At 47.8% G+C, this 27,532-nt stretch overlaps 1 protein-coding gene and 1 pseudogene across 8 annotated transcripts in view; both read right to left on the bottom strand.

The window, feature by feature from the left end:
* Window positions 1–540: 540 nt before the first annotated feature.
* LOC105493426 (uncharacterized) lies at window positions 541–8,995 on the bottom strand (annotated as a pseudogene).
* Window positions 8,996–9,128: 133 nt separating this feature from the next.
* The window catches only part of LOC105493734 (anaphase promoting complex subunit 7), a 35,880-nt gene continuing 17,476 nt past the window's right edge, over window positions 9,129–27,532 (bottom strand). For 7 of the 8 annotated variants that reach the window (XM_071071121.1, XM_071071123.1, XM_071071125.1 and 4 more), the window contains exons 4-11: window positions 24,153–24,264; window positions 23,387–23,540; window positions 22,180–22,322; window positions 18,407–18,524; window positions 17,467–17,663; window positions 13,145–13,369; window positions 11,713–11,863; window positions 9,129–9,982 (exon numbers count right to left, since the gene is read on the bottom strand). In XM_071071121.1, the coding sequence (XP_070927222.1) occupies window positions 9,793–9,982; window positions 11,713–11,863; window positions 13,145–13,369; window positions 17,467–17,663; window positions 18,407–18,524; window positions 22,180–22,322; window positions 23,387–23,540; window positions 24,153–24,264 (1,290 nt within the window). In that variant the 3' untranslated portion in view covers window positions 9,129–9,792. The remainder of the gene's footprint in view (window positions 9,983–11,712; window positions 11,864–13,144; window positions 13,370–17,466; window positions 17,664–18,406; window positions 18,525–22,179; window positions 22,323–23,386; window positions 23,541–24,152; window positions 24,265–27,532) is intronic. The other variant, XM_071071127.1, reaches the window with a different exon arrangement.

The raw sequence follows: 27,532 nt of genomic DNA, 5'->3' as shown, positions 1-27,532 counted from the left end.
TCAAAACAAGCAAATAATTGCCAGGCACAGTGGCTCATGCCTGTAATCCCAGCACTTTGGGAAGCCAAGGTGGGTGGATCACGAGGTCAGGAGTTTGAGACCAGCCTGGCCAACACTGTAGAACCCTGTCTCTACTAAAAATACAAAAAAAAAAAAAAATATTAGCCGGGCATGGTGGTGCACACCTGTAATCCCAGCTACTTGGGAGGCTTAGGTGGGAGGATTGCTTGAACCCAGGAGGCAGAGGTTGCAGTGAGCCGAGATCGTGCCACTGAACACTCCAACTTGGGCGAGAGACTGAGACTCTGCCTTAAAAAAAAAAAAAAAAAAAATTAGCTGGGCATGGTGGGGTGGGCACCTGTAATCCCAGCTACTTGGGAGGCTGAGACAGGAGAATTGCTTGAATCTGGGAGGCAGAGGTTGCAGTGAGCCAAGATCACACCACTGTACTCCAACCTGGGTGACAGAGCAAGACTCTGCCACAAAAGGAAAAAAAAAAAAAAAAAAAAAAAGCATTGTTTAGGATAAAAATGTGGTAAAAATAAAAATGAAACAAGGGAATAATGGTATTATTTTACAGACAAGAGAAATGAGGTTGTTATTTACTCAAGCTTCAAAAGACTTTCAGGGTCACAAAATAAAGGAAGTAATAAAACAAAATTCAGACTCATGGGTACTTCTGGCAGGGATGGGGCTAGAGGGGTAGGGCCAGCTGGGATCAGCCTGGTGCACAGGCATGTGGGGGTCCTGGAAATGTTCTGTTTTGTTACCTAAGTGGCGGTGTACATTTTTCCTGTGGTTTTGTAAATACTTTTACTATGCTTTCACATGTTTCTGTATGTACGCTGTATTTCACCAATGTCCCATTTTTATTAAAATAATCAAGAAATCCCTGCCAGGCCCCAGGCAGGCTCGTGGCCTGGGCTCACTGGAGGTTCGTTATGCATGGGGACCACTCTCCCAGATCTGCCCAGGGGTCTCCACACAGCCTTGACTCAGAGAGGGCCCCTCCCTGGCCTCCCCTAGGAGGACAGAAGCTGCCCTCAGGTCACTGCGTGGCATGTGTATACGCCCAACATTCTGGAACAAGTTCCAGTAGGGGGATGTACACGGGGTCACCTCTGTCCCTTCCTGTCACACTAGTAGGCTTCACCAAACAGCAGGAGCACAGATTTGGGAGTGGCCTGGGCCTGCAAGGGTCCTGGGGTCAGCTCGTTTGGGCCCCTCAAGGCTGGGGCTTCAGTCTGGGAGCCACCTTTTCTGAAGGACAGACCCCTGCTGGCTGTGGTTCCTACTCAATTTCTAGACCAAACCTCTGCTGCCCCGTGGAGACGGACAGGGAAGATGGGCCTGGGGGCCGAGGGGCCAGCTGACTAGGTCATGGGTAGAGGATGACCCAAAAATGAAAAAAATAACTTCCCTGGGCCTCTTGCTTATGCAAGACCAGGCCCAGCACTTAGGGGTTCAGGTCAAATCCACTGATCTAGTGCCAAAGGGGTCCTAGCCCACAGGGCAGAAGGCAAGGTCACCATCCTCAGGGATGCTGTTCTGACAAGGACGAAGGTTTAGCCCTCAGAGGCTGCTCCCTACCCAGGGCTTCAAGTGCTGCCACCCCTGCTACAAATCCCCTTTCATGTTATGCCCCCACCTGACAACAGGGTGGGGGACCCAACTCTCTGAGTCCTGTACCAAAGGAACGCGGAGGCACTGAGAACCTAAGGGAGCTGCCCACGGCCACACAGCCAGTGACAGGCCATGAGGTGGAGGCTTCCCCTGAGGGTGGAGAGAGGCCCTCCCCCAGGCCTCAGCCCTCCTAGTGGGGAGGGTGGGTACCTAGGAGGTGGCACTGAAAGAAGGAGGGGGACTCAGGGATGATACAAGCAGCCAGCTCCTGCCCCCCCACAAAACCTCATCAAGCGCAGTCTCCCTCACCCCTCAACAGGGGAGGAACTGACTTCAGTCCAGGAAACACCCCAACTGCAGAGCCAGGCAAGGGGGAGGGACCCCAAATCCCACAGCCTGGAGAAGCCTAAGGGGGAGGCCTGGGAGGACCGCAGAGCACACAAGCTCCCAGCTCCAGCAAAAGGAAGCATGGTAGACACTCAGAGACTGCAGAGCTCCTGGTTTGCCCCTAATCTGAAGCCCAAGGAGGGGCTCCCTGGGTAGACAGGGAGGCTGCCGGGCCAACCTGGGCGTATGGGTTTGCCACACAGAGAGGACAAGCCAGTCAGGCCCCTTGAAAGTTCCAAAGAAGATTATACTGTCACTCCAAAATTCCCCTGCTGAGAATTTACCCAAAGAAGGAGAAAAAATAGCACAAAGGAGGTCACCAGAGGGTTGTTTACAAAGAGAGAGACACTGGAAGATTTAAGGGGCCAGCGAGAGCTGTGTCGTGACACGCTGTCCTTGCCAGACTGTCTGCAGCCTTTAGACACAGCAAGGCTGAGGCCTGCAGCAACAGACGGTGAGGCGGGCTTAGTGCGGCTGTTTTCTCTGGAACAGAATATATTATACAATTGTGGAGAGATCCATTAAGACCATACTAAAGCTCCAGGGCAGGAGGCTCTGGACAGACGAAAACAGCTAATGTGTCCATCTGAGACTCAGTGTGCTCATCTGTGAAAGGGGCCAATTCTACCTCTCCAACTTCAGGGGGAGGCTGAGATGTGGTAATGTAGGCAAAGGCCATGTCTCGTGGGCTTGCTCAGAGCAGTACTCACGAAATAGCAGCTAGGGACTGGGCGCCACAGCTCACACCTGTAATCCTAGCACTTTGGGAGGCCAAGGCAGGCAGATCACAAGGTCAGGAGTTCGAGACCATCCTGACCAATATGGTGAAACTTCGTCTCTACTAAAAATACAAAAATTAGCCGGGTGTGTGGCACATGCCTGTAATCCCAGCTACTCGGGAGGCTGAGGCAGGAGAACTGCTTGAACCCAGGAGGTGGAGGCTGCAGTGAGCCGAGATAGCACCACTGCACTCCAGCCTGGGTGACAGAGTGAGACTGTCTCAAAAAAAAAAAAGAAAGAAATAGCAGCTAGGGGCCAGGTGCAGCGGCTCACACCTCTAATCCCAGTACTTTGGGAGGCCAAGGCAGGCGGATCACCTGAGGTCAGGAGTTGGAGACCAGCCCAGCCAACATGGTAAAACCCCATCTCTAGTAAAAATACAAAAACTAGCCAGGCATGGTGGTACAAGCCTGTAGTCCAGCTACTCAGGGGGCTGAGGCTGAAGAATCGCTTGAACCCGGGAAGTAGAGGTTGCAGTGAGCCAAGATCACGCCTCTGCACTCCAGCCTGGGTGACAAAGCAAGACTCTTGTCATACACACAAAAAAATAGCAGCTAGTCAGGGCGTGGTGGCTGACACCTGTAATCCCAGCACTTTGGGAGGCCGAGGCAGATAGATCACTTGAGGTCAGGAGTTTGAGACCAGCCTGGCCAACATGACAAAACCTCATCTCTGCTAAAAATACAAAAATTAGATGGGTGTGGGGTGGCACATTCCTGTAATCTCAGCTACTCAGGAGGCTGCGACAGGAGAATCACTTGAATCTGGGAGACAGAGGTTGCAGTGAGCCAAGATTGTGCCACTGCACTCCAGCCAGGGCGACAGAGCAAGACTGTCTTAGGAAAAAAAAAAAAAAAAAGGCCAGGTGCAGTGGCTCACGCCTGTAATCCCAGCACTTTGGGAGGCCAAGGCAGGCAGATCACCTGAGGTCAGGAGTTCAAGACCAGCCTGACCAACATGGAGAAACCCCATCTCAACTAAAAATACAAAATCAGCCAGGCGTGGTGGCACATGCCTGTAATCATGTGCCAGAGAGAGCGTGAAACTCCGTCTCAAAAAAAAAAAAAAAAGGAAAGAAAGAAAGAAAGAAAGAAAAAAGAATAGTAGCTAAAGCAAATAAAAGCAAGGGAGTACTGATCAAATCTGAGGTTGGAAAAACAATAAAAACCAAACGAAAGCACCTAATGACAGTGGTGCTGATGAGGGGCATGCAAACAGACACTCACACCTGTTACTTGTTGGAGGGTAACCCGACAGCACCCATGAGACATGTCAATGCACACACTCTGAGACCCAGGAATTTCACTGCAAGGAACTTGACTTATGCATATCCCTGGAATATTATGGCAAAACATGTTCATGACAGCACAGACTGAAATAATTATGTACAAGACTGGAAAATAAGTGTTCACCAGTAGCAGAAGGGTTGCAGAAATTGTTCCTTCTGCAGAATGGATTCTGCAGTACGACGATTAAGGGGTGCACTGACACTGCACAGAATGTCCCTATGCACAGCACGGCCTCTTATTTATTTATTTTTTTTACACGGAGTCTCACTCTGTCGTCCCAGCTGAAGTGAAGTGGCACGATTTCGGTTCACTGCAACCTCCACCTCCTGGGTTCAAACAATTCTCCTGCCCCACCCTCCCAAGTAGCTGAAAATACAGGCCCCCACCACCACGCCCGGCTAATTTTTGTATTTTTAGTAGAGACGGGGTTTCACCGTGTTAGCCAGGATGGTATCGATCTCCTGACCTCAGGTGACCCACCTGCCTTGGCCTCCCAAAGTGCTGGGATTACAGGCATGAGCCACCGTGCCTGGCAGAATATTTTTTATAATATATATAGTTAAGAAAAAGCACAAAACTATTTTTACAAAAGTAGAACCAGAAACTTATTTTGGGGAGAGACAATAAATTCAGTGGATTGGAAAGTACATGTATTTCTAATTTTATGCCTTTCATGGTTTAATTTTTTTTTTTTTTTTTTTTTTTGGAGAGGGTGTCACTGTTACCCAGGCTGGAGTACAGTGGTGCAAACACAGCTCATTGCAACCTCCACCTTCTGGGCTCAAGCGATCCTCCCACCTCAGCCTCCTAAGTAGCTCCCGTGTGCATTGAAGCTGGGACCATAGGGATGTATCACCATGCCCAGCTAATTTAAAAATTTTTTTGTAGACATGGGGTCTCACTATGTTGCCCAGGGTGGCCCTGAACTCCTGAGCTCAAGTGATCTGCCCATCTCGGCCTCCCAAAGTGCTGGAATTACAGATGTGAGCCACTGCACCTGGCCTGAATTTTTTAAACCATGTGTAATTTTTTTTTTTTTTTTTTTTTTTTGAGACGGAGTCTCGCTCTGTCACCCAGGCTGGAGTGCAGTGGCCGGATCTCAGCTCACTGCAAGCTCCGCCTCCCGGGTTCACGCCATTCTCCTGCCTCAGCCTCCCGAGTAGCTGGGACTACAGGCGTCCGCCACCACGCCTGGCTAGTTTTTTTTTTTTTTTTTTTTTTTTAGTAGAGACGGGGTTTCACCGTGTTAGCCAGGATGGTCTCGATCTCCTGACCTTGTGATCCGCCCGTCTCGGCCTCCCAAAGTGCTGGGATTACAGGCTTGAGCCACTGCGCCCGGCCTAACCATGTGTAATTTTATGTAACACATATATATTACAAGTACACACCATATTTCACATAAATTAAGATGTGTTCACTGGGGTTATCCAGATGGCAGGCTTACAGGCCATTTTTTTTTTAATTGTCATAAAACATATATAACATAAAATGTGCGACCATCTGCACCATATCCAGAACTTGTTAAACATTCTAAGCAGAAATTCTGTCCCTATTAGAAACTAAGTCATTCCTTCCCCTCAGCTCCTGGCAGCCTCTAATCTACTTTCTGTCTTTATGAATCTGACTGTGCCAGGCACACCTCAGATTCATGGAGTCATACAGCATTTGTCCTTTTGTGATTGGCTTCTACTACTTAGAATAACGTTCTCAAAGTTCCTCCACGTTGTAGCATGTGTCACTTGCCTTTACAAGGCTGAGTAATATTCCATTGTACCGAAAGACGCACCTTGGTTTGTTTATCCACTCATCTAAGGACACGTGGGTTGTTTCCACTTTTGCTACTGTGGACAGTGTTGCGTGGACATGGATGTGCAATCTTTTGGTGTTCCGGCTCTCACTTCTTCGGGTATACACCCGGAGGTGGAACGCTGGATCCTAAGGTAGTACTGTTTGAATTTCTGAATCGCCAGACTGTTCTCCACAGTGGTTGCAACACCTTAAATTCCCACCAGCAGTGCATGGTGGCACTGTTATTTTAAAATTCATGTTTTCTTTTCATGGCTGCTGTGGAGGCTGCACTGTGGGCTTCTTGGTTTGTTCCTGACCTTGCTGGTGCCGAGTGCTGTGCTGCCAATGACCTTCCACAGCAATCTGGGAAAACCCCACACCCTAGACCAGGCTGGTGGTGGCCCAGGTGCAGCAGGGGCAGGGGTGCTGAGGTTGCCCAGGCCTGGAGGCGTCTGGACGGCAGACCTGCACCGCACCCCAAGAGGGGAGGTGACAACTGAGGCCACTCCTGCTGCCCTGGGGCAGAGAGGCTCCTGTAGAAAGTGGAAAACCTTAGTAAGGCACTTACCTCAATGGCCCCTCCCAGCACAGGGCTTCCTGGTGACCTGGCCACAGCCGTGCCTGGAGGACGAGGTGAGGTGCATGTGGAGTCTGGACTCACTGCCTGTCGTCAGCAGGGAATGCAGGCCTGAGCACAACCCCAGAGAGCTGCTCACAGGGCCAGCTCACCTGAGCTCTGGGAAGCAGCTCCGCACAGGCCCTGGCCTGCCACAGGTAAGCCGGTGTAGGACTGGGAACGCAGGAAGCCACAGGTGAGGCCTTTGGAGGCCGGTTCTTCCCACCCACGGGCAGCTGCAGAGTGTATCTCCTAAGGGCCCTCTGGGGTCAGGCCTGCAGCTGCTGGGAACTTCGAGCTCCCCTCTCCCAGGTTTCTCAATATTTGTTCAGGGAACACCTGCATAGAATAGAAGTCAGGGTGGGAAGTGAAAGCTGCAGACCGCTGGGCCTGGGCCAGGCCTCTGGATTCCAATAAAAGTTTGGTGCTGGGCCTGGGAACCTGCATCAGAGACGCATGCTCTAGTTTGCGGATTGCAGATTTGGGCAAAAGCTGGCCTCATTTCAAGGAATTCAGAGGCAGGAGTGTGGCCCCCAAGCTGTGGCTGCAGGGAGAGGTCCTGCCATCAGCCATGAGTAGGGTACACACCTATCAGGTTCCTGGAGCCCAGCAGGGGTTGAAAAGTGAAAAATGAAAGGTCTCACTGAAGGGCAAGGCTCACCCCGACTCTGGAGCCTGCCTCCCTGCTTGGCTGAGGGTCCTTCAGGGACAAGAGGGCTCCAGGAGGACAGAACCACCCCCAGCTCCCCAGGGAAGCCTGGCCAGCTGGCATTCCCCCTGTGAGGATGTCGCAAAGGGTGACACGCTGAACGCCACACGGGCTCATTTAGTCCTCACCCTAGGAGGCAGGGGAGGCAGCAGGGGCTGCATAGCTAACTGCCCCAGCAGCCCATGGGTTCTGAGGGCGCTTTTCAGACCCAGGTGGTCTCTGAACAATCTGGAAGGTAGAGAAATGACTCAGTTAAAACACCCCCATACTGGCATGTGGGACTCCAGAACCCAGAAAGAACTTGTGGTGACTGGGAATTTGGGGGCTGTCCTTGGTCAGGGGCCTGGTTTCCTGGCAGGTGGCTCGGCAGGAGAGGCACAGGGCTGAGCAGCCTGGTTCTGTCCCTGCCTCCTGGAGCTCCCTGCCCTTGAGGTTTTGGGTTAGAGTGACGGTGGCAGTGCCAAGAGACAGCTTCAGCCCCCTCCGAGCACCACTCTTTGATGCGGACCGAGTGTTTTCTCAATCCCGTGTGAGGTGGTTTCAGCTTCAGCCACCTCTTCCAACCTGGCTGTCACCTTGCGGCTGGAGCTGCAGGGAGAGGATCCGTCCTGGGAGGTGCTGGGCCAGAAGAGCCAAGATAGCACAGGGGCTCTCAGCAGAGCTGAGGGGCATGTCAAGGAAGGGGACGGTGGGAGGGTGCCAGCTGAGGACGATGCATGGGGCCTGGGCTCTGGGACCCTGATCCAGTGGATGTGAGTGTGCTGGCGAGCTTGCCATGCAGAGATGAGACTGCGTGGTGGGGCTGGGCTTCCTCCTAGAGTCAGGGGAAAGGCAAAGAGGCTTCGCCTCTCCTCTCTCATCACAGTAATGACAGGTCCTGGAGCTGAGGAAGCCCATGAGGTGAGGCTGCATCCGGGAGAGCATGTCTAGGCCAAGGGGCAGGCAGCTTCTTCTCCTGGCCGCACACTCACCTGGTGTGACCCCACTATCTGTGGGGCTTTTTTTTTTAAACACTGTCTCTGTCGCCCAGGTTGGAGTGCAGTGCAGATCCTGGCTCACTGCAACCTCCACCTCCTGGGTTTAAGCGATTCTCCTGCCTCAGTCTCCTGAGTATTGAGTAGCTGGGATCATAGGTGTGTACCACCACGGCCAGCTAATTTTTGTATTTTTAATAGAGAAGGGGTTTTGCCATGTTGGCCAGGCTGGTCTCAAACTCCTGGTCTCAAGTGATCCACCTGCCTCGGCCTCCCAAAGTGATGGGATTACAGGTAAGCACACCCCGCCTTATATGTCTCTTCAGAGGTGGCTCAGATCAAGTGATGTTGTGCAGGCTTTGGGTTTTAGACCGACTCACAGAAACTTTTTGCCCATTTTAAATTGCAGTTATCAGATGTTCTCAGCTCATTAACTACTGTACACTTACAGTTTTTACATTTTAGGATACGACTTTCTATTGACATCTAATTTATATTTTGCAGCACCTTGGACTAAGTTTTGAATTTGGGATTAGCTGTGACACCCACCCCCCACCTCCGATTAATTGTATACTCAGAGCCATCGCAACTTAAGACACAAGGGAGAGGGTGTGGGAAGAAACTCCCAGCCCCAGAGCTCAGGGTATGACACTCAAGCTGACCAGTGACAGACTGCTGGAACCAGACCCCAATCTCCCAGCTGCAGCGAAAGAGCCAGGCAGACTCAGCTGAAATCTGGTCAAAGACTCTCAGGCTCCAGGGAAATTTACCTATCCAATATGCAAACAGATGAACCAGCTCAGGGTTCCTGAGCTTTCCAACCCTCCTGGCTCCCAACACTAGGGGAAGAAAGTCTATTTTTGGCAAATACTTCTGGGGCTGAATCAATGCATTCTGAGTAAGACAAAAAATACTAAGAGTCTATTTTAAAAAGGGCTTCCATTCTGATCACCCCAACACCATGACTGTACAAACCAGTTTTATTAGGGAACTGCCCCAGGTGCATCTCTGTTCATGCTCTCATCACACCTGTTTCTCAGATCAGCCCAGGCTCGGAGGGAAGTTACCAGCTAAGCAAAGAGGAAAACTGTTCTGCAAAATAGCAACTGTCAGCTTAAGGCATTACTAACATTGCAGAAGGAAGCAAGATTACTAGGGACGTCTGGATAGCCCAGGACAGTGACTTCTGGGAACAGGAAGCTCCCTAGGGCCAGATCGTGCTGCCATCCAACTTGGGAGATGACACTATTGTGCTGGGATGGTGGGTAACTCTTTCAAACCCATCCATGTCACAGAACACTGTCTATTCCTTGAGCTTTTGGATTCAGAAATTAGTTATATAAAAAGTACTCTTGGCCCAGAAGCCCCAACATGTGTGTGGGTCTTGGGGCACTCCCTCAATCCTCCCTGGCTGGAGCAGGGGAGGATGGAGATACATGGAAGGTTGGTCAGGCTCTGTTTTAGAAATGAAGTCGCGACTAGGAATCGGGAGCGAGGGGGCAGAGACCCCTGCTGCAATCACATGCTGAATCATTGTCCTCCTGAGAGCAGGCTCCTACGGTTCCTTCAGTCCACGGAAGTGCTCAGAGCAGGGCAGGCCAGTGCGGCCATGGAGCTGCCGCCCCCTCATTGCATGCCGAACCACTGCTCCTGGTCAGCCCACTGGGCCGCCTCACTGTCGCTGCCCTCCAGGTCCCCTTCTTCCCCACTCCCTTCCATGTCGTCCACATCCTCCTCCTGAGTGGCATCCGTGGGACTCTCCTCCTTCTCCATCTTCTGCATCCCCTCTAGAGACTTCTGGTCATTGGGGTCCAAACTAGGGGACAACAAAACAAAGGAGACGCCTGAATCTCTGCCTTGCTCTTGCTGGCTGATTCGTCATCTCCCTGGCCCGGCAGTGAAATGACTACACAGTCCCAGAGAATGTGCTAAAGCCTGGGCTCGCAACTCAGGCTTCCAAGGCTGGGTTGAGGGAGTCCACCACCAGAAGTGCAAAAAGGAGTCTTTTCCTAATTTTTAGCATGCTCAATTTGAGTTTTTCTCCACAAATTTCTTAAATTTTTTCATACCTATTACCCCTAGAATGCTGCTAGAGGCAGCTACCAGATAACACAAATGAAAAAGTGGCAAACAAACATTAACAGGTAAATTCAAATGTAATTCCCAGAAAGTTGGGTTTTTGAGCTACAGGGTTACAAAAAATAGGAATTTCTCTGAGTATAGGTGTCCCATGTTCTTATGATGTAATTAAACATATCAGTATTTCAGGAGCCAACCAAAAACATCACGCTGTACCATGGAACAGACTTGTGAACACCTAGGTTAGACCCCAGGACCCAAGGCTACCTCTACCCAAGCATTTGCATTTAGCAGCTGAGTGTCAGTACATATGCCACCCCCACCCCAAAGTTCAGAGCCTCTAGAACATTCATTTATTTGCCTCCTAAGCAATCTTTCCTCTTGCCTTGGTGACCATCACCCAAGCCAGCAGGTGTCCCACCCCTAGCAAACTCCACCTCTAATGGAAGTCTGGTATTTTATTTTCTCACTTGCTTCTGGGATTCTAAAAAGCAACTAAAACCCACGTTGGCACCCTGTTTCTACCGATACAAATGCGGACCGATCTGTAACATCTCCTCATCTCCTGGTTGAAGCCTTCCACATCCTGTACTCTGAAGCTGTCACCCAAACCCAGGGGTCTTGCCCTCTGGACTCCCATCTTCCCTTCTACAGACTGCTATGAAAGCCCTTAGCACGTGGTATGGTCAGTCTGCATGTCTGAGACTGACAGCTCCCGAAACATAGCATCTCCAGTCGTCACTGAGATCCTAGGCACACAAGTGGTGCTTAACTGTGCGCTGAACAACTGAATGTGATCAGACTCTATATTAAAGACAGCCCTTCACCATAACCTTACAGACACACAGACAACCCTCAAAGAAACCACTTCTGTATTAAACAGTAAGAATACCACTATTTATTTAGTATTTACTATGTACCAGGCACAGGGCTAAGAGCTTTACATGAAATAATCATTTAACCCTCATTCGATCATTTAATATCTAATAAGGTAGCTAGATATAAACAAGGAAATGTGTTAGTAACTTGCCCAAGATCACAGGTGGTGAAGGTAGTATTCAAAACTTCAGACCTCAAGTTCTTAATGACTACAGTAGATAGAAACATGGGAAAGTACTTACAATACTTTGATTTGAAAAAGAATATAAAATATATACTAGGTACAACCCTATAAAAATATGTGTGGGCAAGGACAGAAGATGAGCTATACAAATGAACACAGATGTTATAGTGGTGTGGGATGGTTATGAGTGAAACAGTTCTCTAATGTTGTTAATATATTTTAAGAAAAATTTTTAGAAGTCATGAATCCACAAATAACTCCTCTACCATTACTATTATTATTCTGCTTTCAACCATGGACACAAAGTGTGTGTGTGTTTCCATAACTCCATAACTCCTGTGACGCAGCTCACTGCCTCCTCTACCCTCCTCAGTGGCCTTCCCCCAAGGGAGGCTAGTGCCTACCTTAGTGCTATACTATACTGGTCCATTGCCTCCTGATACTCATTGACAGCTACAAGGAAATCTCCTAGGATCCGATGCAGGACACAGTCACTCTGATTAGCCAGTGCGTTCCTCAGCAAAGCAATTCCATCTTCATATTTCTGTTCTCTGCCTGGTGGAATAAAAAAGACCCTCACTGTCCTACTTGAACATTTTGAAAATATATTCCCATCTTAAGTCACGTACAAAAAAAACACAACTACCATTCTGACATTCTCTTTGCAGACATCCTCAAGATAACACCGGTGCAACACAAAGCGAGGGCAAGCACACCTGATGTCCTATTCAGTTAAGAAATCTGCAGTTTGAGGCCGGGCGCGGTGGCTCAAGCCTGTAATCCCAGCACTTTGGGAGGCCGAGACGGGCGGATCACGAGGTCAGGAGATCGAGACCATCCTGGGTAACACAGTGAAACCCCGTCTCTACTAAAAATACAAAAACTTAGCCGGGCGAGGTGGCAGGCGCCTGTAGTCCCAGCTACTCGGGAGGCTGAGGCAGGAGAATGGCGTGAACCCGGGAGGCGGAGCTTGCAGTGAGCTGAGATCCGGCCACTGCACTCCAGCCTGGGTGACAGAGCGAGACTCCGTCTCAAAAAAAAAAAAAAAGAAATCTGCAGTTTGAATTACAATGTTTTAAATGGGCTCTTAACTTTAAAAAGCCAAATTGCATTTGCCAACTAGCCCAAATTCAATGAACCAAATTATGAGTTCATCATAAATCGGGACTGAAAAAAAAAAAACAGGGCCAAATGAGAAGTCATAAAATAATTCAGATAGCACCAAACAGTTCAAACTGGCTAAAACCAGTTAGTTAGATTCAGCTCAAACTAATTCAGGACAACTCAAACCAGATAACAGTGAGCCAAGGCTGGACGCAGCGGCTCACGCCTGTAATCCCACCACTTTGGGAGGCCGAGATGGGTGGATCACGAGGTCAGGAGTTCGAAACCAGCCTGGCCAATATGGTGAAACCCTGTCTCTACTAAAAAAAAAAGAAAAAAAATTAGCTGGGTGTGGTAGTGCATGGCTGTAGACCCAGCTACTCAGGAGGCTGAGGCAGAAAAATCGCTTGAACCTGGGAGGCGGAAGTTGCTGTGGGCTGAGATTGCGCCACTGCACTCCAGCCTGGGTGATAGAGCGAGAGGTCGTCTCAAAAAAAAAAAAGTGAGCCAAACAGATACCAACCAATTATAGGTGGCTACAGCCAAGCCAAGCAGGTCTAAGCCAGCTACATTTGGTTGGGCTAAATATAAACCAATCCAAGCAGGCTCAGACCTGCTGCAAAACACACACACCTGTCTGGTCATCTGTAACTAGCTGGGACAAGGGTGTCCAATGAGGTCAGGTTTCATAAAAATTAATGATGAATAGGGCAGAAAATAAGACACACTTACTAAGCAGTTCTGCTTTTTTCACCACAGCCTTAATGTAATCTGGCCTTTGGGTCAGGGCTTTATCTAATAACGTTTTGGCTTTCTCCTGTGTCACTGGGTCTTCAAGACAAACGGTGGCTAAAAGGGTAAGGGTCTGTGCATTTGCTCCCAGAGTTTTGTAAACGTTGTTAGCCATTACCATTGCTTCTCGAATACTGTTGGAGGCTAAGTAACACTCGATAAGACCTGAAAAAAGTAAAACACATTAAGACATTCAATGCCATTACCACTCCAACCCATGCTTCCACTCTGACAGCTCTCCAAATTGCTAACCTTCAAAGTTTCAGACGAACGGCAGGCCAGGGGAAACTGATGGTGAGATTAGACAGGCAAGTGTGTTGATGGAATAGCTAAGAAGTGCTCTTCCCCAGAGCACTTGATGGATGTGGAAAAAGACTGCCTTCAAAGGCACCTTCAGTTTAGGGAAGGAAACAAGCACATGTAAGGAACTCACAGCATGTGAGCACCCCATCTGACCGCTGGAAGAATAAATGCGACACTAATGATTAGTTTGTCATATGGCCAAGAGATCAAAGTAGTGAGAGATGATGTTCCCAACAAAACCCAAGGTTTTGCTGCCTCTTAACAAGCTGTTATTCTCCAGCTGCATTCGGTCACCTGCAGGGCTAGGTTTAAGATGGAAGGCTCCTAGGGTCTTTTTTTTTTGAGATGGAGTTTCGCTCTTGTTGCCCAGGCTGGAGTGCAATGGCACCATCTCCACTCACTGCAACCTCCGCCTCCCGGGTTCAAGTGATTCTCCTCCCTCAGCCTCCCGGGTAGCTGGGATTACAGGCATGCGCCACCATGCCCGGCTAGTTTTGTATTTTTAGTAGAGACGGGGTTTCTCCATGTTGGTCAGGCTGGTCTCGAACTCCTGACCTCAGGTGATCCGCCTAGCTTGGCCTCCCAAAGTGCTGGGATTACAGGTATGAGCCACTGTGCCTGGCCTGGCTCCTAGAGTCTTTAAGTGAATTTCCAGTTTGACAAATAAAGGACTTATTGTCAAGCAACCTAGGGAGAAAGACTCTTTTATTTGAAACATAACAGCTGTCTCAAAAGGCACTTGCTGAGGGCTTCCCTAAACTAGATCAAGAATATTTTATCAGGTGCACCAAACAGACTGGAACTGGCAGCCCTTGCCTCTTTCCACACCCACAGCGAGATGTCCTATGAGGAGGCCACCTTGAGAAGAGTCAACTCTCAACTCTTCACGCCAAGAAGTTGAGGAGTACAGAGGAATAACTTTTTGGCACAAAGCGCTCATCAAAACAAAAAAACAGCTTAAACCCCAAACCCACACAATCCTTGGCAGATTTTCTCTGCATACTCCTCCACCCTAGCAGCATTTATAACATTCATGCACACCCTTCCACACACTACGGTTACTTAACCAGAAATTATCTAACTCTTTTTTTTTTTTTTTAAGAAACAGTCTTGCTCTGTCATCCAGGCTGGAGTGCAGTGGTGATAGCTCACTGCAACCCATGTCTCCTGGGTTCAAGCGATTCTCCTGCCTCAGCCTCCCAAGTAGCTGGGACTACAGGTGTGTGCCACCACGCATGGCTAAATTTTTTTCTATTTTTAGTAGAGATGGTATTTCGCCATGTTGGCCAGGCTGGTCTCGAACTCCTGACCTCAGCTGATCCACTGGCCTCGGCCTCCCAAAGTGCTGGGATTACAGGCGTGAGCCACCACACCTGGCCAACTACCTAACTCTTAATCCATGCTGGATTCCACACACAGTTGTTTGCAATTACTTATTGAATAGTTTTAATTCCCTGCTAAAGCCCTACTGGAGCTTAAGAAGAAAACAGAATGCACTTGCCTAACCTAAACCTCTACCAGCAAAAGAAGGAAGCTCCCACTGGAAACTGTAAGAAACCTCAAAGGGTGTAGTCAGAGTTGCCCTGACCCAAATCTCCAAATGGCAGCTTAAGAAGCCTCACTGGCCAACTGGGAAACATCTGCTGTCCAAATATTATAGGACAGGCTATTCAACTGCATCCCTGATCTCTGGTGAAATAAGCATGCAGTATAATGGAATTAACATGATAACAGCAGCTGGGAAGATAGGGAAGTTACAGTTTCAGGATCAAGAAGTTAATCTGAAATCAATGGCTAGTTTGCTGGAGCTTCTTTAAAAACAAAGACAATCCTCTTTCCCCCCAACAAATCCAGAGGCATAGCTCTCTGGCTATATAAGCAGATCTGTTCTCTTTCCCAACATCCAAATTTTATTTCTCAAATTTGAACTCATCTTCCTGTTAAGAGCAAATCACTCCTAGACTCCTCGGTATATTTTTAAGTGCTTATAAAAATATGTTTTGGAGGAACTGCATCTTGTAAGATCTATTTTAATGTCTGTGGCTGAGTCACCAAACGTTGCTGAAGCTGGCACAGGTCCTTTGAACTCCTAGGGTCAGTTCACATGAACTTAAAATATTACGTAACAAAACAAAGTTGGGCCCCGATTGTGCCCACTCTGGAGGTCACAATGAACAGACCCATTCCCAAAGCCAACACTATCATACGGATGTGGAGTTATCCCATGAGTACTAACTCTGGCCCAAGGTAAGATGGCCACAAAAAAGAATAGGCCTAACAGGCCATGTACAGTGGCTCATGCCTGTAATCCCAGCACCTTAGGAGGCCGAGGTGGGCAGATCACTTGAGCCCAGGAGTTTGGGACCAGCCTGGCTAACATGGTGCAACCCCGCCTCTACTAAAAATACAAAAATTAGCTGGGTGTGGTGGTGCACGCCTGTAATCCCAGCTACTCAGGAGGCTGAGGCAGGAGAATCACTTAAATCCAGGAAGCAGATGTTGCAGTGAGCTGAGATTGCATGGCTGCACTCCAGCCTGGGCGACAGAGTGAGATTCTATCTCAAATAAAAATAAAAAAAATAGGCCGGTTGTGGTGGCTCATGCCTGTAATCCCAGCACTTTGGGAGGCTGAGGCAGGGAGATCATGAGGTCAGGAGTTCGAGACCAGCCTAGCCAACATGGTGAAACCTCATCTCACTAAAAAATACAAAAATTAGCCAGGTGTGGTGGTGGGCACCTGTAATCCCAGCTACTTGAGAGGCTGAGGCAGGAGAATCGTTTGAACCTGGAAGGTGGAGGTTGCAGTGAGCCAAGATCATGCCATTGCACTCCAGCCTGGGCAACAGGGTAAGGCTCTGTCTCAAAAAAAAAACAAGGCCTGGGCATAGTGGCTCATGCCTGTAATCCCAGCACTTTGGGAGGCCGAGGTGGGCAGATCACGAGGTCAGGAGATTGAGACCAGCCTGGCTAGCACAGTGAAACCCTATCTCTACTAAAACTACAAAAAATTAGCCGGGTGTGGTGGCTGAGAGTCTGTGGTCCCACATGCTCAGGAGGCTGAGGCAGGAGAATGGCATTAACCCGGGAGGTGGAGCTTGCAGTGAGCCAAGATTGTGCCACTGCACTCCAGCCTGGGCAACAAAGTGAGACTCTGTCTCGGAAAAAAAAAAAAAAAGGAATTAAAAAAAAAATAGGCAAACTAAGCGATCTCGCATGGTGCCTGACACAGAGAGATTCATATTAATGAGTATGCCACACTGGATGGGGGCGAGGGGTGGGAGGACAAAAAAAAACCCCATCCCAACTCTCCCCTCACCAAAAACCAGAAAAAAAAAATCAGAAAAAATGGATTCTGAAAGTACAGGGTGACAAATCCATTGAAAGCCCTAAATAAATGTAAAATGCCTAGTGCAGTGGTTCCCAAACTTGTCTGCACATTGGTAACACCTGGGGACCTCCAGAAATGTCAATGTCTATTCCCAACTCCATATATTTCCATCTACATTGGAGAGATGCAACATCAGGATTTGAAAAGCTTCCCCAGATGATTTTTTTTTTTTTTGGGAGGGAGTCTCACTCTGTTGCCAGGCTGCAGTGCAGTGGTGTGATCTCAGTTCACTGAAACCTCTGCCTCCCAGGTTCAAGCAATTCTCCTGCCTCAGCCTCCCAAGTAGCTGGGACTACAGGCGTGCACCACCATGCCTAGCTAATTTTTGTATTTTTAGTAGATGCGGGGTTTCACCACGTTGGCCAGGATGGTCTCAATCTCTTGACCTCGTGATCCACCCGGTCTCAGCCTCCCAAAGTGCTGAGATTACAGGCATGAGCCACCACATCCGGCCAGCTTCCCCAGATTATTCTAACAGAGTTTGGGAAGTGCTGGCCTAATGAAACCTTCCGTCTGAGGACTGTTGCCACACCCACAGATTCATACCATTCACCTGTGTTTTCTATCTTACCTTCATAACAATCTAAGCGACAAGGTGCGAGCCGTATGGCCTCCCGAAAGTGGATTATTGCTTCTTGGACTCTGCCCATGTTCCTAAGTGCTGCTCCCTTAAGTAGCAAAGCTTGAACACTATTACTGTTCAGCTGAATGGCCTTGGCTCCTAAATAGAGGGCCCGTGAGTAGCGTTTGCTATAGAAGCTGTGACAGCTGGAGACAACAAAAAAACAACAAAAAAACCCCAGAAGTTATTTAAGAGAAGACTACAAAGAAACTTCATCCAAAAATCATATTGAAGGCCCTGAACATAATCCTTATTCCAAACCACACTTACAGTTTTAACCTATGATATTAGTAGAAAAGCAAAACAAACCAAAAAATCCACTAAATATTTATTTTTAAGGGGAAATCTTTTTTTTTTTTTTTTTTTTTTTTGAGACGGAGTCTCGCTCTGTCGCCCGGGCTGGAGTGCAATGGCGCGATCTCGGCTCACTGCAAGCTCCGCCTCCCGGGTTCACGCCATTCTCCTGCCTCAGCCTCCCGAGTAGCTGGGACTACAGGCGCCCACAACCGCGGCCGGCTAATTTTTTGTATTTTTTTAGTAGAGACAGGGTTTCACCGTGTTAGCCAGGATGGTCTCGATCTCCTGACCTCGTGATCCGCCCGCCTCGGCCTCCCAAAGTGCTGGGATTACAGGCGTGAGCCACCGCACACAACTTTTGTATTTTTAGTAGAGACGGGTTTTGCCACGATGGCCAGGCTCGTCTCGAACTCCTGGCCTCAAGCAATCCGCCTGTCTCAGTCTCCCAAAGTGTTGAGATTACAGGCATGAGCCATCATGCCTGGCCAGGCGATTACCTCTTAAACCTGAGCTTTCAATTTATATTCTCTTCAGGAGCAACCACAATCTCTTAATCTACTGACAACTGGGGAGAAAGAAGGCATAATCATACCCAGAAACCACCCACGGTTCTGCATGCTGATCAGAGATATTGAAAAGGCGGCATCCAAGGTTCTCAACATCCTCCAGCCGCCCTTCTCGTGCCAATAGGTAGCCATATACATCCATTCCTAGAAAAGGAGGACACAGAAGAGGTGTTTTAAGCAGAGAAGCAGGGGTCCCACATACAGGAGTAGCACCCAATATCAGACCCCATGTTGAGGCCCCAGCTCCTGCAGAGGCTAAGCCCTTTCCACCATCACAGGCTCCTCCCACTACTATTTCCAGTTTCCTACAAAGTGACTATTAAAATGCAAAACCCAGGCCGGGAGCAGGGGCTCACACCTGTAATCCCAGCACTTTAGGAAGTCAAGGCAGGTGGATCATGAGGTCAGGAGATCAGGACCATCCTGGCTAACACAGTGAAACCCTGTCTCTACTAAAAATACAAAAAATTAGCTGGGCATAGTGGCACGCGCCTGTACTCCCAGCTACTTGGGAGGCTGAGGCAGGAGGATCACTTGAACCAGGAAGGCGTAGGTTGCAGTGAGCCGAGATCACGCTACTGCATTGCCTGGGCAACAGACTGAGACTCTGTCTCAAAAAAAAAAAAAAAAGAAAAAAAGAAAATGCAAAACCCAGCTGGGCATGGTGGCTCACACCTGTAATCCTGGCACTCTGGGTGGCGGAGGCAGGAGTATCACCTGGGCCCAGAAGTTCAAGACCAGCCTGGGCAATATGGTAAGACCCTGTTCTCCACATAAATTTTAAAATATTAGCCAAGTGGTTGGGTGTGGTGGCTCATGCCTGTAAACCCAGCACTTTGGGAGGCTGAGGCAGGCAGATCACGAGGTCAGGAGTTCGAGAACAGGCTAACAGGTGAAATCCCATCTCTACTAAAAATACAAAAATTACCTGGGCATGGTGGCGTGTGCCTGTAATCCCAGCTACTCAGGAGGCTGAGGCAGGAGAATCGCTTGAACCAGAGAGGCGGAGGTTGCAGCGAGCCGAATCACACCATTGCACTCCAGCCTTGGCTACAGAGCGAGACTCCATCTCAAAAAAAAAGAAGGGCCAGGCGTGGTGGCTCATGCCTGTAATCCCAGCACTTTGGGAGGCCAAGGCAGGTGGATGACGAGGTCAGGAGTTCAAAACCAGCCTGGCCAAGATGGTGAAACCCCGTCTCTACTAAAAATACAAAAAATTAGCTGGGTACAGTGGCAGGCGCCTGTAATCCCAGCTACTCGAGAGGCTGAGGCAGGAGAACTGCTTGAATTCGGAGGGCGGAGGCTGCAGTGAGCCGAGATTACACCACTGTACTCCAGCCTGGGCGGCAGAGTAAGACTATGTCTAAAAAAGTAAATAAATAAAATAAAATAAAAAGAAAAAAAAATTAGCCAAGCACAGTGGCACATGCCTTTGGTCCCAGCTAGTCAGGAGGCTAAGGCAGGAGGATTGCTTGTGCCCAGGAGGTCAAGGCTGCAGTGAGCTATGTTTGAGCCACTCCAGCCTGAGTGACAGAGTGAGACCCTGTCTCTAACAACAAAAACAAAACCAAAAACCAAAGGAGGCTGGGCATGGTGACTCACGCCTATAATCCCAGCACTTTGGGAGGCCGAGGCGGGAGTTCAAGACCAGCCTGGCCAAGGTGGTGAAACGTTGTCTCTACTAAAAATACAAAAACTTGCTGGGCATGGTGGCACACACTTGTAATCCCAGCTACTCAAGAGGCTGAGGCAGAGAACTGCTTAAACCCGGGAGGTGGAGGTTGCAGTGAGCCGAGATCGCGTCACTGCACTCCAGACTGGGCGACAGAGTGAGACTCTGTCTCACAAAAAAAAAAAAGACAAAACAAAAAAACAAAAAAACAAAGGAGCAGAACAACCTACCTCACAATTTGAAAGCCTGCAATTTTCAGGAAGTGTTTGCCCCTCTCTCCTGTGGCGTGATATACAGCTACCCGAACCCAACCCAACCAGAAAAGGCCCAAAAAAAGGCATCAAGTAAGGTTTCTCTTTCAAGAGTTCTAGACCATCAGAAACATGTTGCTGAAAAGCCAGTCAGTCTCAGAAAAAGTTGGCCTATTCCCAAAAAACTTGTAGTTCTATCCAAAATGTAGTTCATTAAAGATCACCACCTCGGCCAGGCGCGGTGGCTCAAGTCTGTAATCCCAGCACTTTGGGAGGCCGAGGCGGGCGGATCACGAGGTCAGGAGATCGAGACCATCCTGGCTAACCCGGTGAAACCCCGTCTCTCCTAAAAAATACAAAAAACTAGCTGGGCAAGGTGGCGGGCGCCTGTATACAGTCCCAGCTACTCGGGAGGCTGAGGCAGGAGAATGGCGTAAACCCGGGAGGCAGAGCTTGCAGTGAGCCGAGATCCGGCCATTGCACTCCAGGCTGGGCAACAGAGCGAGACTCCGTCTCAAAAAAAAAAAAAAGATCACCGCCTCAGGCTGGGCACAGTGGCTCAGGCCTGTAATCCCAACACTTAGGGAGACTGAGGCAGGTGGATTACCTAAGGTCAGGAGCTGCAGACCATCCTGGCTAACATGGTGAAACTCCCGTCTCCTCTAAAAAAATACAAAAATTAGTTGGGTGTGGTGGCGGGCACCTATAATCCTGGCTACACGGGAGGCTGAGGTGGGAGAGTCACTTTAACCAGGAGGCGGAGGTTGCAGTGAGCCAAGATTGTGCCACTGCACTCCTGCCTGGGCGACAAGAGTGAAACTCCATCTCAAACAAACAAGCAAACAAAAAATCACTGCCTCTCCCCAGCCCCCGTTTTATTCTCACCCACATTCTATAAAAAGGGACCTATGCTCACTGTTACCTATCTCTTGCCACCATTCTCTTCCATCCCTTGTTATCCCCCTTCAGATTCCCATGAAAATTCCTCTCAAGCCAAGATTACTACAATGCTCCTGCTGGCTCCTGGGCCTTGGTCTGAGATTCCAAGCTGCCAGCTGCTGCCAGACTAGTATTTCTAAAACACCATTTTCATCATGGGTGCAGGGAGCTTGCAGAAGAGGAATAAGCACTTGAGGCAAGAGGAAGATCTTGTGCAAACAAATCCATTTTTCTAGATCTGTTTCCTCATCTAAATGCTTGGGATGGCCCCTTCCTAGCTCCGCCATTCCCCTGGGTTAAGAGCTCACAAGACTGTTTATTGTCACAAGGCCTTGTTTTTCTGATGGCCTTTTTTGGGCCTTTACAAATAGACAGCATATCTATCTGACCTTATTTCCCACTATTCCTGAGTACTCACTGCCAGTGTCCCAACTGCCATCTCTTGGAGGTCCCTGTGAAGATTACCTGTCACCTGCAATCTTTTTTAAGATCAGTGATTTTTCTGTTGTTCACGCCTAATTACTGTCTTTAATCACCTTATCCCTTTCTTATTCCTTTTTAATTATACTAAGGATACGGTAAAACAAAATTCCCTAAAAGGATATTATGGTTTTAGGGATGCCATCCAAATTCTCAGTCAGGCACATCATAAATTTGTAAGTCATAAGGAGGAGCTATGATCCCCTCAAAAGAAAAAAAGCCAAATAATGATCTGTGGGGAGAAGACACTTGAATTCAATCAAAAACAACTGCTTAAATGGAATTACCTAAGTGTTAGAAACATGTGTCATGACCTAAAAAAACTAAAAGACTACTATAAGTTTTATACACTATTTCTATGAAACTTGGTATCGAGCATTCATGCTGCATATTCTCCCTATTATCTCTGATCCCCCTCAACAACAGCCACTGTCTTCCTGCCCCAAGAATTACTTACCTTTTATCAGATAAGGATCCAACATCTGTGCCTGTTCAAACTTGAGGACAGAGTTTTTATTGTCTCCGGCTCTGAAGTACAGATCTGCTAAGCTTCCCAGTAGGTCCACGTTATCTCGCAATAAGGATTTTTTCTCTAGTGAACTTTAAGATATTTATTAAACACTGAACCTTTAAATCTATTATAAATCCTCTTAGTTGTTGAATCTGGATTTAGTTGTTGAATCTGGATGATTGGTCATACAGATAGTATTTTCTTTTGCATAAATATAAAAGTCTTCATAATAAAAAACTTTAAGCTTATGACTTTAAAAAAGTTATATAGGACAGGATAGCAAAAATACAGAATAAAGCAGAAATCTCTCAGTACAAACAAATTAACTTTGTGGTGGCAGTTCTTCAGAACACAACATACGCTACATGGTGTTAAAAGTAATGTCATTCACAAGTGACACCTATTTATTACTCAAGTAAATGACTTTGCATAACACAAGCCCAAGCCTCTTCTTGTCCTTGAACTTTATCTGAATATAAAGAAAATCCCTAGTCCCAAGAAGGCAAGCCAGGTTAGACGTTGCAATAAACTAAGCTTCTGGTGAGTGCAAAATGATTTTCTTCCACAAGGCCAGACATAGTGGCTCACGTCTATAATCCCAGTACTTTGGGAAGCCCAGGTGGGAGAATCACTTGAGCCCAGGAATTCAAGACCAGCTTGGGCAACATGGTGAAATCCCATCTCTACAAAAAAAAATACGAAAATTAGCTGGGTGTGGTGGCGTGCACCTGTAGTCCCAGATAATCAGGAGGTTGAGCAGGGGGATAGTTTGAGCCCAGGAGATTGATAGGTCAAGGCTACACTGAGCTGTGACTATGCCACTGCACTCCAGCCTGGGTGAGAGAGAGAGAAATCTTGTCTCGAAAAAAACAAAAAAATGACACACCAAGGTAGCCGGCTTTGCTTCGCAAGGGTTACTACCTATGCAGGTGCAGAGCTAAACTCAGTCAGATTTGTATTTTTACAGGTCTCCAACAGAGATGATTACATGATTATATTTGGGACCATTCAGTGTAAAAGACTAACACATCCCAGAGACTGGCTGCAGCACCAAGAGAGAAGCATCTCATTTTTCTTTTTGTTACTTCAGATACACCAGAATTCCAGACAAGCAAAGGCCTCAAAAACACTGAATTAACTTTGTGGCTCTCACCAGATGGTATTGATTGCTCTTGAGTTGTCACCGGTGTGCACAAAAGCATACGCTTTGATCCACACAGATAGCCAGTCCAAGTTAGGCACGGTTTGGATCACATTCATTGTCATGGACGCCACCTCTGCCCCTTTTACAGAAAGGGACAGCAAGCCTAAACCAACAAAAAGCAGAAGAAAGTAAGGCACGATATCTCTCTTCCACATGCAAGGAGCAACGAGCTATGTTTTCCCTCGGCTAAAAGGCAACTGCTTCCCTATTCTGAGCAACGCATGACAGAAAAAACATATTTTAGTATTTCTTTTCTTTTTGAGACAGAGTCTTGCTCTGTCCCCCTGGGCTGGAATGCAGTGGCACAATCTCAGTTCACTGCAACCTCCACTTCCTGGGTTCAAGTGATACTCATGCCCCAGCCTCCCGAGGAGCTGGGACTACAGGCATGTGCCACCATGCCTGGCTAATTTCTGTATTTTTAGTAGAGACGGGGTTGTGCCATGTTGCCCAAGCTGGTCTTGAACTCCTGAGCTCAGGCAATCCACCCACCTCAGCCTCCCAAAGTGCTAGGATTACAGGTGTGAGCCACTGTGCCCAGCCAAAAACCATGATTAAGTATTTCGTGACTGAATATGTGACAACAGAATCCTATTAAATCACTCTCTGGAGGGGAACTTTTAAAAAATAAAGTTATTCTAATGTACAGCCAAGATTGAGAACTACTATCTTTGACAGTAAACATGCCATGAAAACAGGCAGAAAATATCTCTACCTAGAATGGCATCAAGGGCTAATGGGCACTGCCTCAGCACCTCCTTATAGCTGGTGACTGAAGGGCGCTCCTGACCAGCCTTCTTGTACAGGTTTGCCAGCATCATGTTTATCTGTATAAACACAAACAACAGATAGTAAAATAAGTGTATACTGCAAAGAAAATCTCTCACCATGAAGAAGTCCTAATTTTCATTACCAGTTATTTACTTTTTACTGGAAAATCTACCCACAACCCTGTGCAAATAAAGGGAGACTGACCCCATTCTTCAAAAGAAAGAATTACTACCTTTCCTTTCCCTAGCTCCTCCCATCCCTAAGAGGAAAGTCACATTTCCTTCCCACAAGGCCCAGTAATATCTGAACAAAAGACGCTGCCCTCTGGAAACTGGAACATTCATTTAAGAAATGGTAGAGAATGCTAGTTAACTTGATTCTTTCTTGATCTTAAAACAGAAGATGAACTATCTCACATAAGAAAGTGAGAAACTCCTGACATAGCTAGTTAAGAAGGATCAGATCAGTCTTTCCTAAAAAGGAAATGATACAGAAAGACAGATAAAGAAGTGTAATACTTAGCTTTTCTCTGACAATTCGACTTGTGGCTAGACTCTAGCCTAACACTTAAGGCTTTGGCCCGTAGGTACAGTCTAACTCACTAAAGTAATGCTACAAAAATCAGCTACACTATTTAAATCCAGTGAGTGCAGACAGCTGCATTTTAGCATAATTTAAATATGTAATTCATAAAGCTAAATTAAAATAATCCTACCTAACATGCAACTGGAAAAACTCAAGAAAATCTAAAAGTTCTGGCCAGATGTGGTGGGTCACGCCTGTAATCCCAGCACGTTGGAAGGCCGAGGTGGGTGGATCACGAGGTCAGGAGATCGAGACCACCCTGGCTAACACGGTGAAATCACGTCTCTACTAAAAAAACACAAAAAATTAGCTGGACGTGGTGGCAGGTGCCTGCAGTCCCAGATACTCGGGAGGCTGAGGCAGGAGAATGACGTGAACCCAGGAAGCAGAGCTTGCGGTGAGCCGAGATCGTGACACTACACTCCAGACTGGGAGACAGAGCGAGACTCCGTCTCAAAAAAAAAAAAGAGTCGGCCGGGCGCGGTGGCTCAAGCCTGTAATCCCAGTACTTTGGGAGGCCGAGACGGGTGGATCACGAGGTCAGGAGATCGAGACCATCCTGGCTAACACGGTGAAACCCCGTCTCTACTAAAAAATACAAAAAACTAGCCGGGCGCGGTGGTGGGCGCCTGTAGTCCCAGCTACTTGGGAGGCTGAGGCAGGAGAATGGCGTGAACCCGGGAGGCGGAGCTTGCAGTGAGCTGAGATCCGGCCACTGCACTCCAGCCTAGGCGGCAGAGCGAGACTCCGTCTCAAAAAAAAAAAAAAAAAAAAAAAAGAATATCTAAAAGTTCCAAAGAATGCAGAAGTTATAGGCAAGTGATAAAAGACTTTCCTAATAGTACACAGATAAACACAATATTCCAATTTAAAATTAGATTTTTTCTCTTTTTCTTTCTGAGATGGAGTTTCACGCTTGTCACCCAGGCTAGAGTGTGATGGCGCCATCTCGGCTCACTGCAACCTCTGCCTCCTGGGTTCAAGTGATTCTCCTGCCTCAGCCTCCTGAGTAGCTGGGATTACAGCCACCCGCCACCATGCCCAGCTAAATTTTTTTGTATTTTTAGTAGACACGGGGTTTCACCATGTTGGCCAGGCTGGTCTCGAACTCCTGACCTCAGGTGATCCGCTCACCTCGGTCTCCAAAGTGCTGGGATTACAGGTGTCAGTTACCGTGTCTGGCAAAATTAGTAGATTTTAAACACAACAGTATTTGCTAGATCATTGACCTAAGGAAGCAGTCAGTGTGAGGGCACAAAAGAAAAAAGGTCTACCCCCAATCTCTTCGATTATCTGTGGCTTGGTACGCCAGATATTTACTAGAAAGAGTGGCTCTGAAGATAAAGAACATCTGTTGCAAGATAAAGAACATCTGTTGCAATTATAGACCTACATTACATAAAACAATCTAATATAGCATTAATTCACACTAATTCAAACAATGGAATAATGAAACACTAAAAATAAAACTATTTTTTACTTGGCCTCAGATTTTCCGTATTAGGCTACTATTTTGAAAATGCAAAGAAAAATACTTAAAGGAAAACTCCAGGATTGATGTCAATACTTGTAAAGAATAAAAAGTTAAATCTAGCCGGGCGCGGTGGCTCAAGCCTGTAATCCCAGCACTTTGGGAGGCTGAGACGGGCGGATCACAAGGTCAGGAGATCGAGACCATCCTGGCTAACACGGTGAAACCCCGTCTCTACTAAAAAATACAAAAAGCTAGTCGGGCGAGGTGGCGGGCGCCTGTAGTCCCAGCTACTCGGGAGGCTGAGGCAGGAGAATGGCGTGAACCCGGGAGGCGGAGCTTGCAGTGAGCTGAGATCCGGCCACTGCACTCCAGCCCGGGTGACAGAGCGAGACTCCGTCTCAAAAAAAAAAAAAAAAAAAAAAGAATAAAAAGTTAAATCTAAGATCCTTTCTTGACTGCTGGTTATATTAACAAACTATGACTGATGGACTATCTGTCTCAACAAATATGAAAATTTCCTTTAAGCTACTTGACTGTCACTTTAAAAGAATGAGTTTTGAGTAATACCTAATGAAAAAGTCAGTTATAGGCCAGGCGCGGTGGCTCAAGCCTGTAATCCCAGCACTTTGGGAGGCCGAGACGGGCGGATCACGAGGTCAGGAGATCGAGACCATCCTGGCTAACACGGTGAAACCCCGTCTCTACTAAAAAATACAAAAAACTAGCCGGGCGAGGTGGCGGGCGCCTGTAGTCCCAGCTACTCGGGAGGCTGAGGCAGGAGAATGGCGTAAACCCGGGAGGCGGAGCTTGCAGTGAGCCGAGATCGCGCCACTGCACTCCAGCCTGGGTGACAGAGCCAGACTCCGTCTCAAAAAAAAAAAAAAAAAAAAGAAAAAGGCAGTTATTGGCCGGGCGTGGTGGCTCACGCCTCTAATCCTAGCACTTTGGGAGGCCAAGGCGGGTGCATTACAAGGTCAGGAATTCGAGACCAGCCTGGCCAACGTGGTGAAACCCTGTCTCTACTAAAACACAAAAAATTAGCCAGGTGCAGCAGCATGCGCCTGTAGTCCCAGCTACTCAGGAGGCTGAGACAGGAGAATCGCTTGAACCCAGGAGGCGGAGGTTGCAGTGAGCTGAGATCATGCCATTGTACTCCAGCCTGGGCAACAGAGCGAGACTCCATCTCAAAAAAAAAAAAAAAAAAAAAAAGTCAACTATTTTAAAAATAGATCCTCACTTAAGAACATCATAAAGCCACATTCCAC

Source organism: Macaca nemestrina, chromosome 10, assembly GCF_043159975.1.
Source record: "Macaca nemestrina isolate mMacNem1 chromosome 10, mMacNem.hap1, whole genome shotgun sequence".
Taxonomy (NCBI): domain Eukaryota; kingdom Metazoa; phylum Chordata; class Mammalia; order Primates; family Cercopithecidae; genus Macaca; species Macaca nemestrina.
The sequence above is the reverse complement of the archived record's forward strand: the minus strand, read 5'-3'. Positions and strand labels throughout refer to the sequence as shown.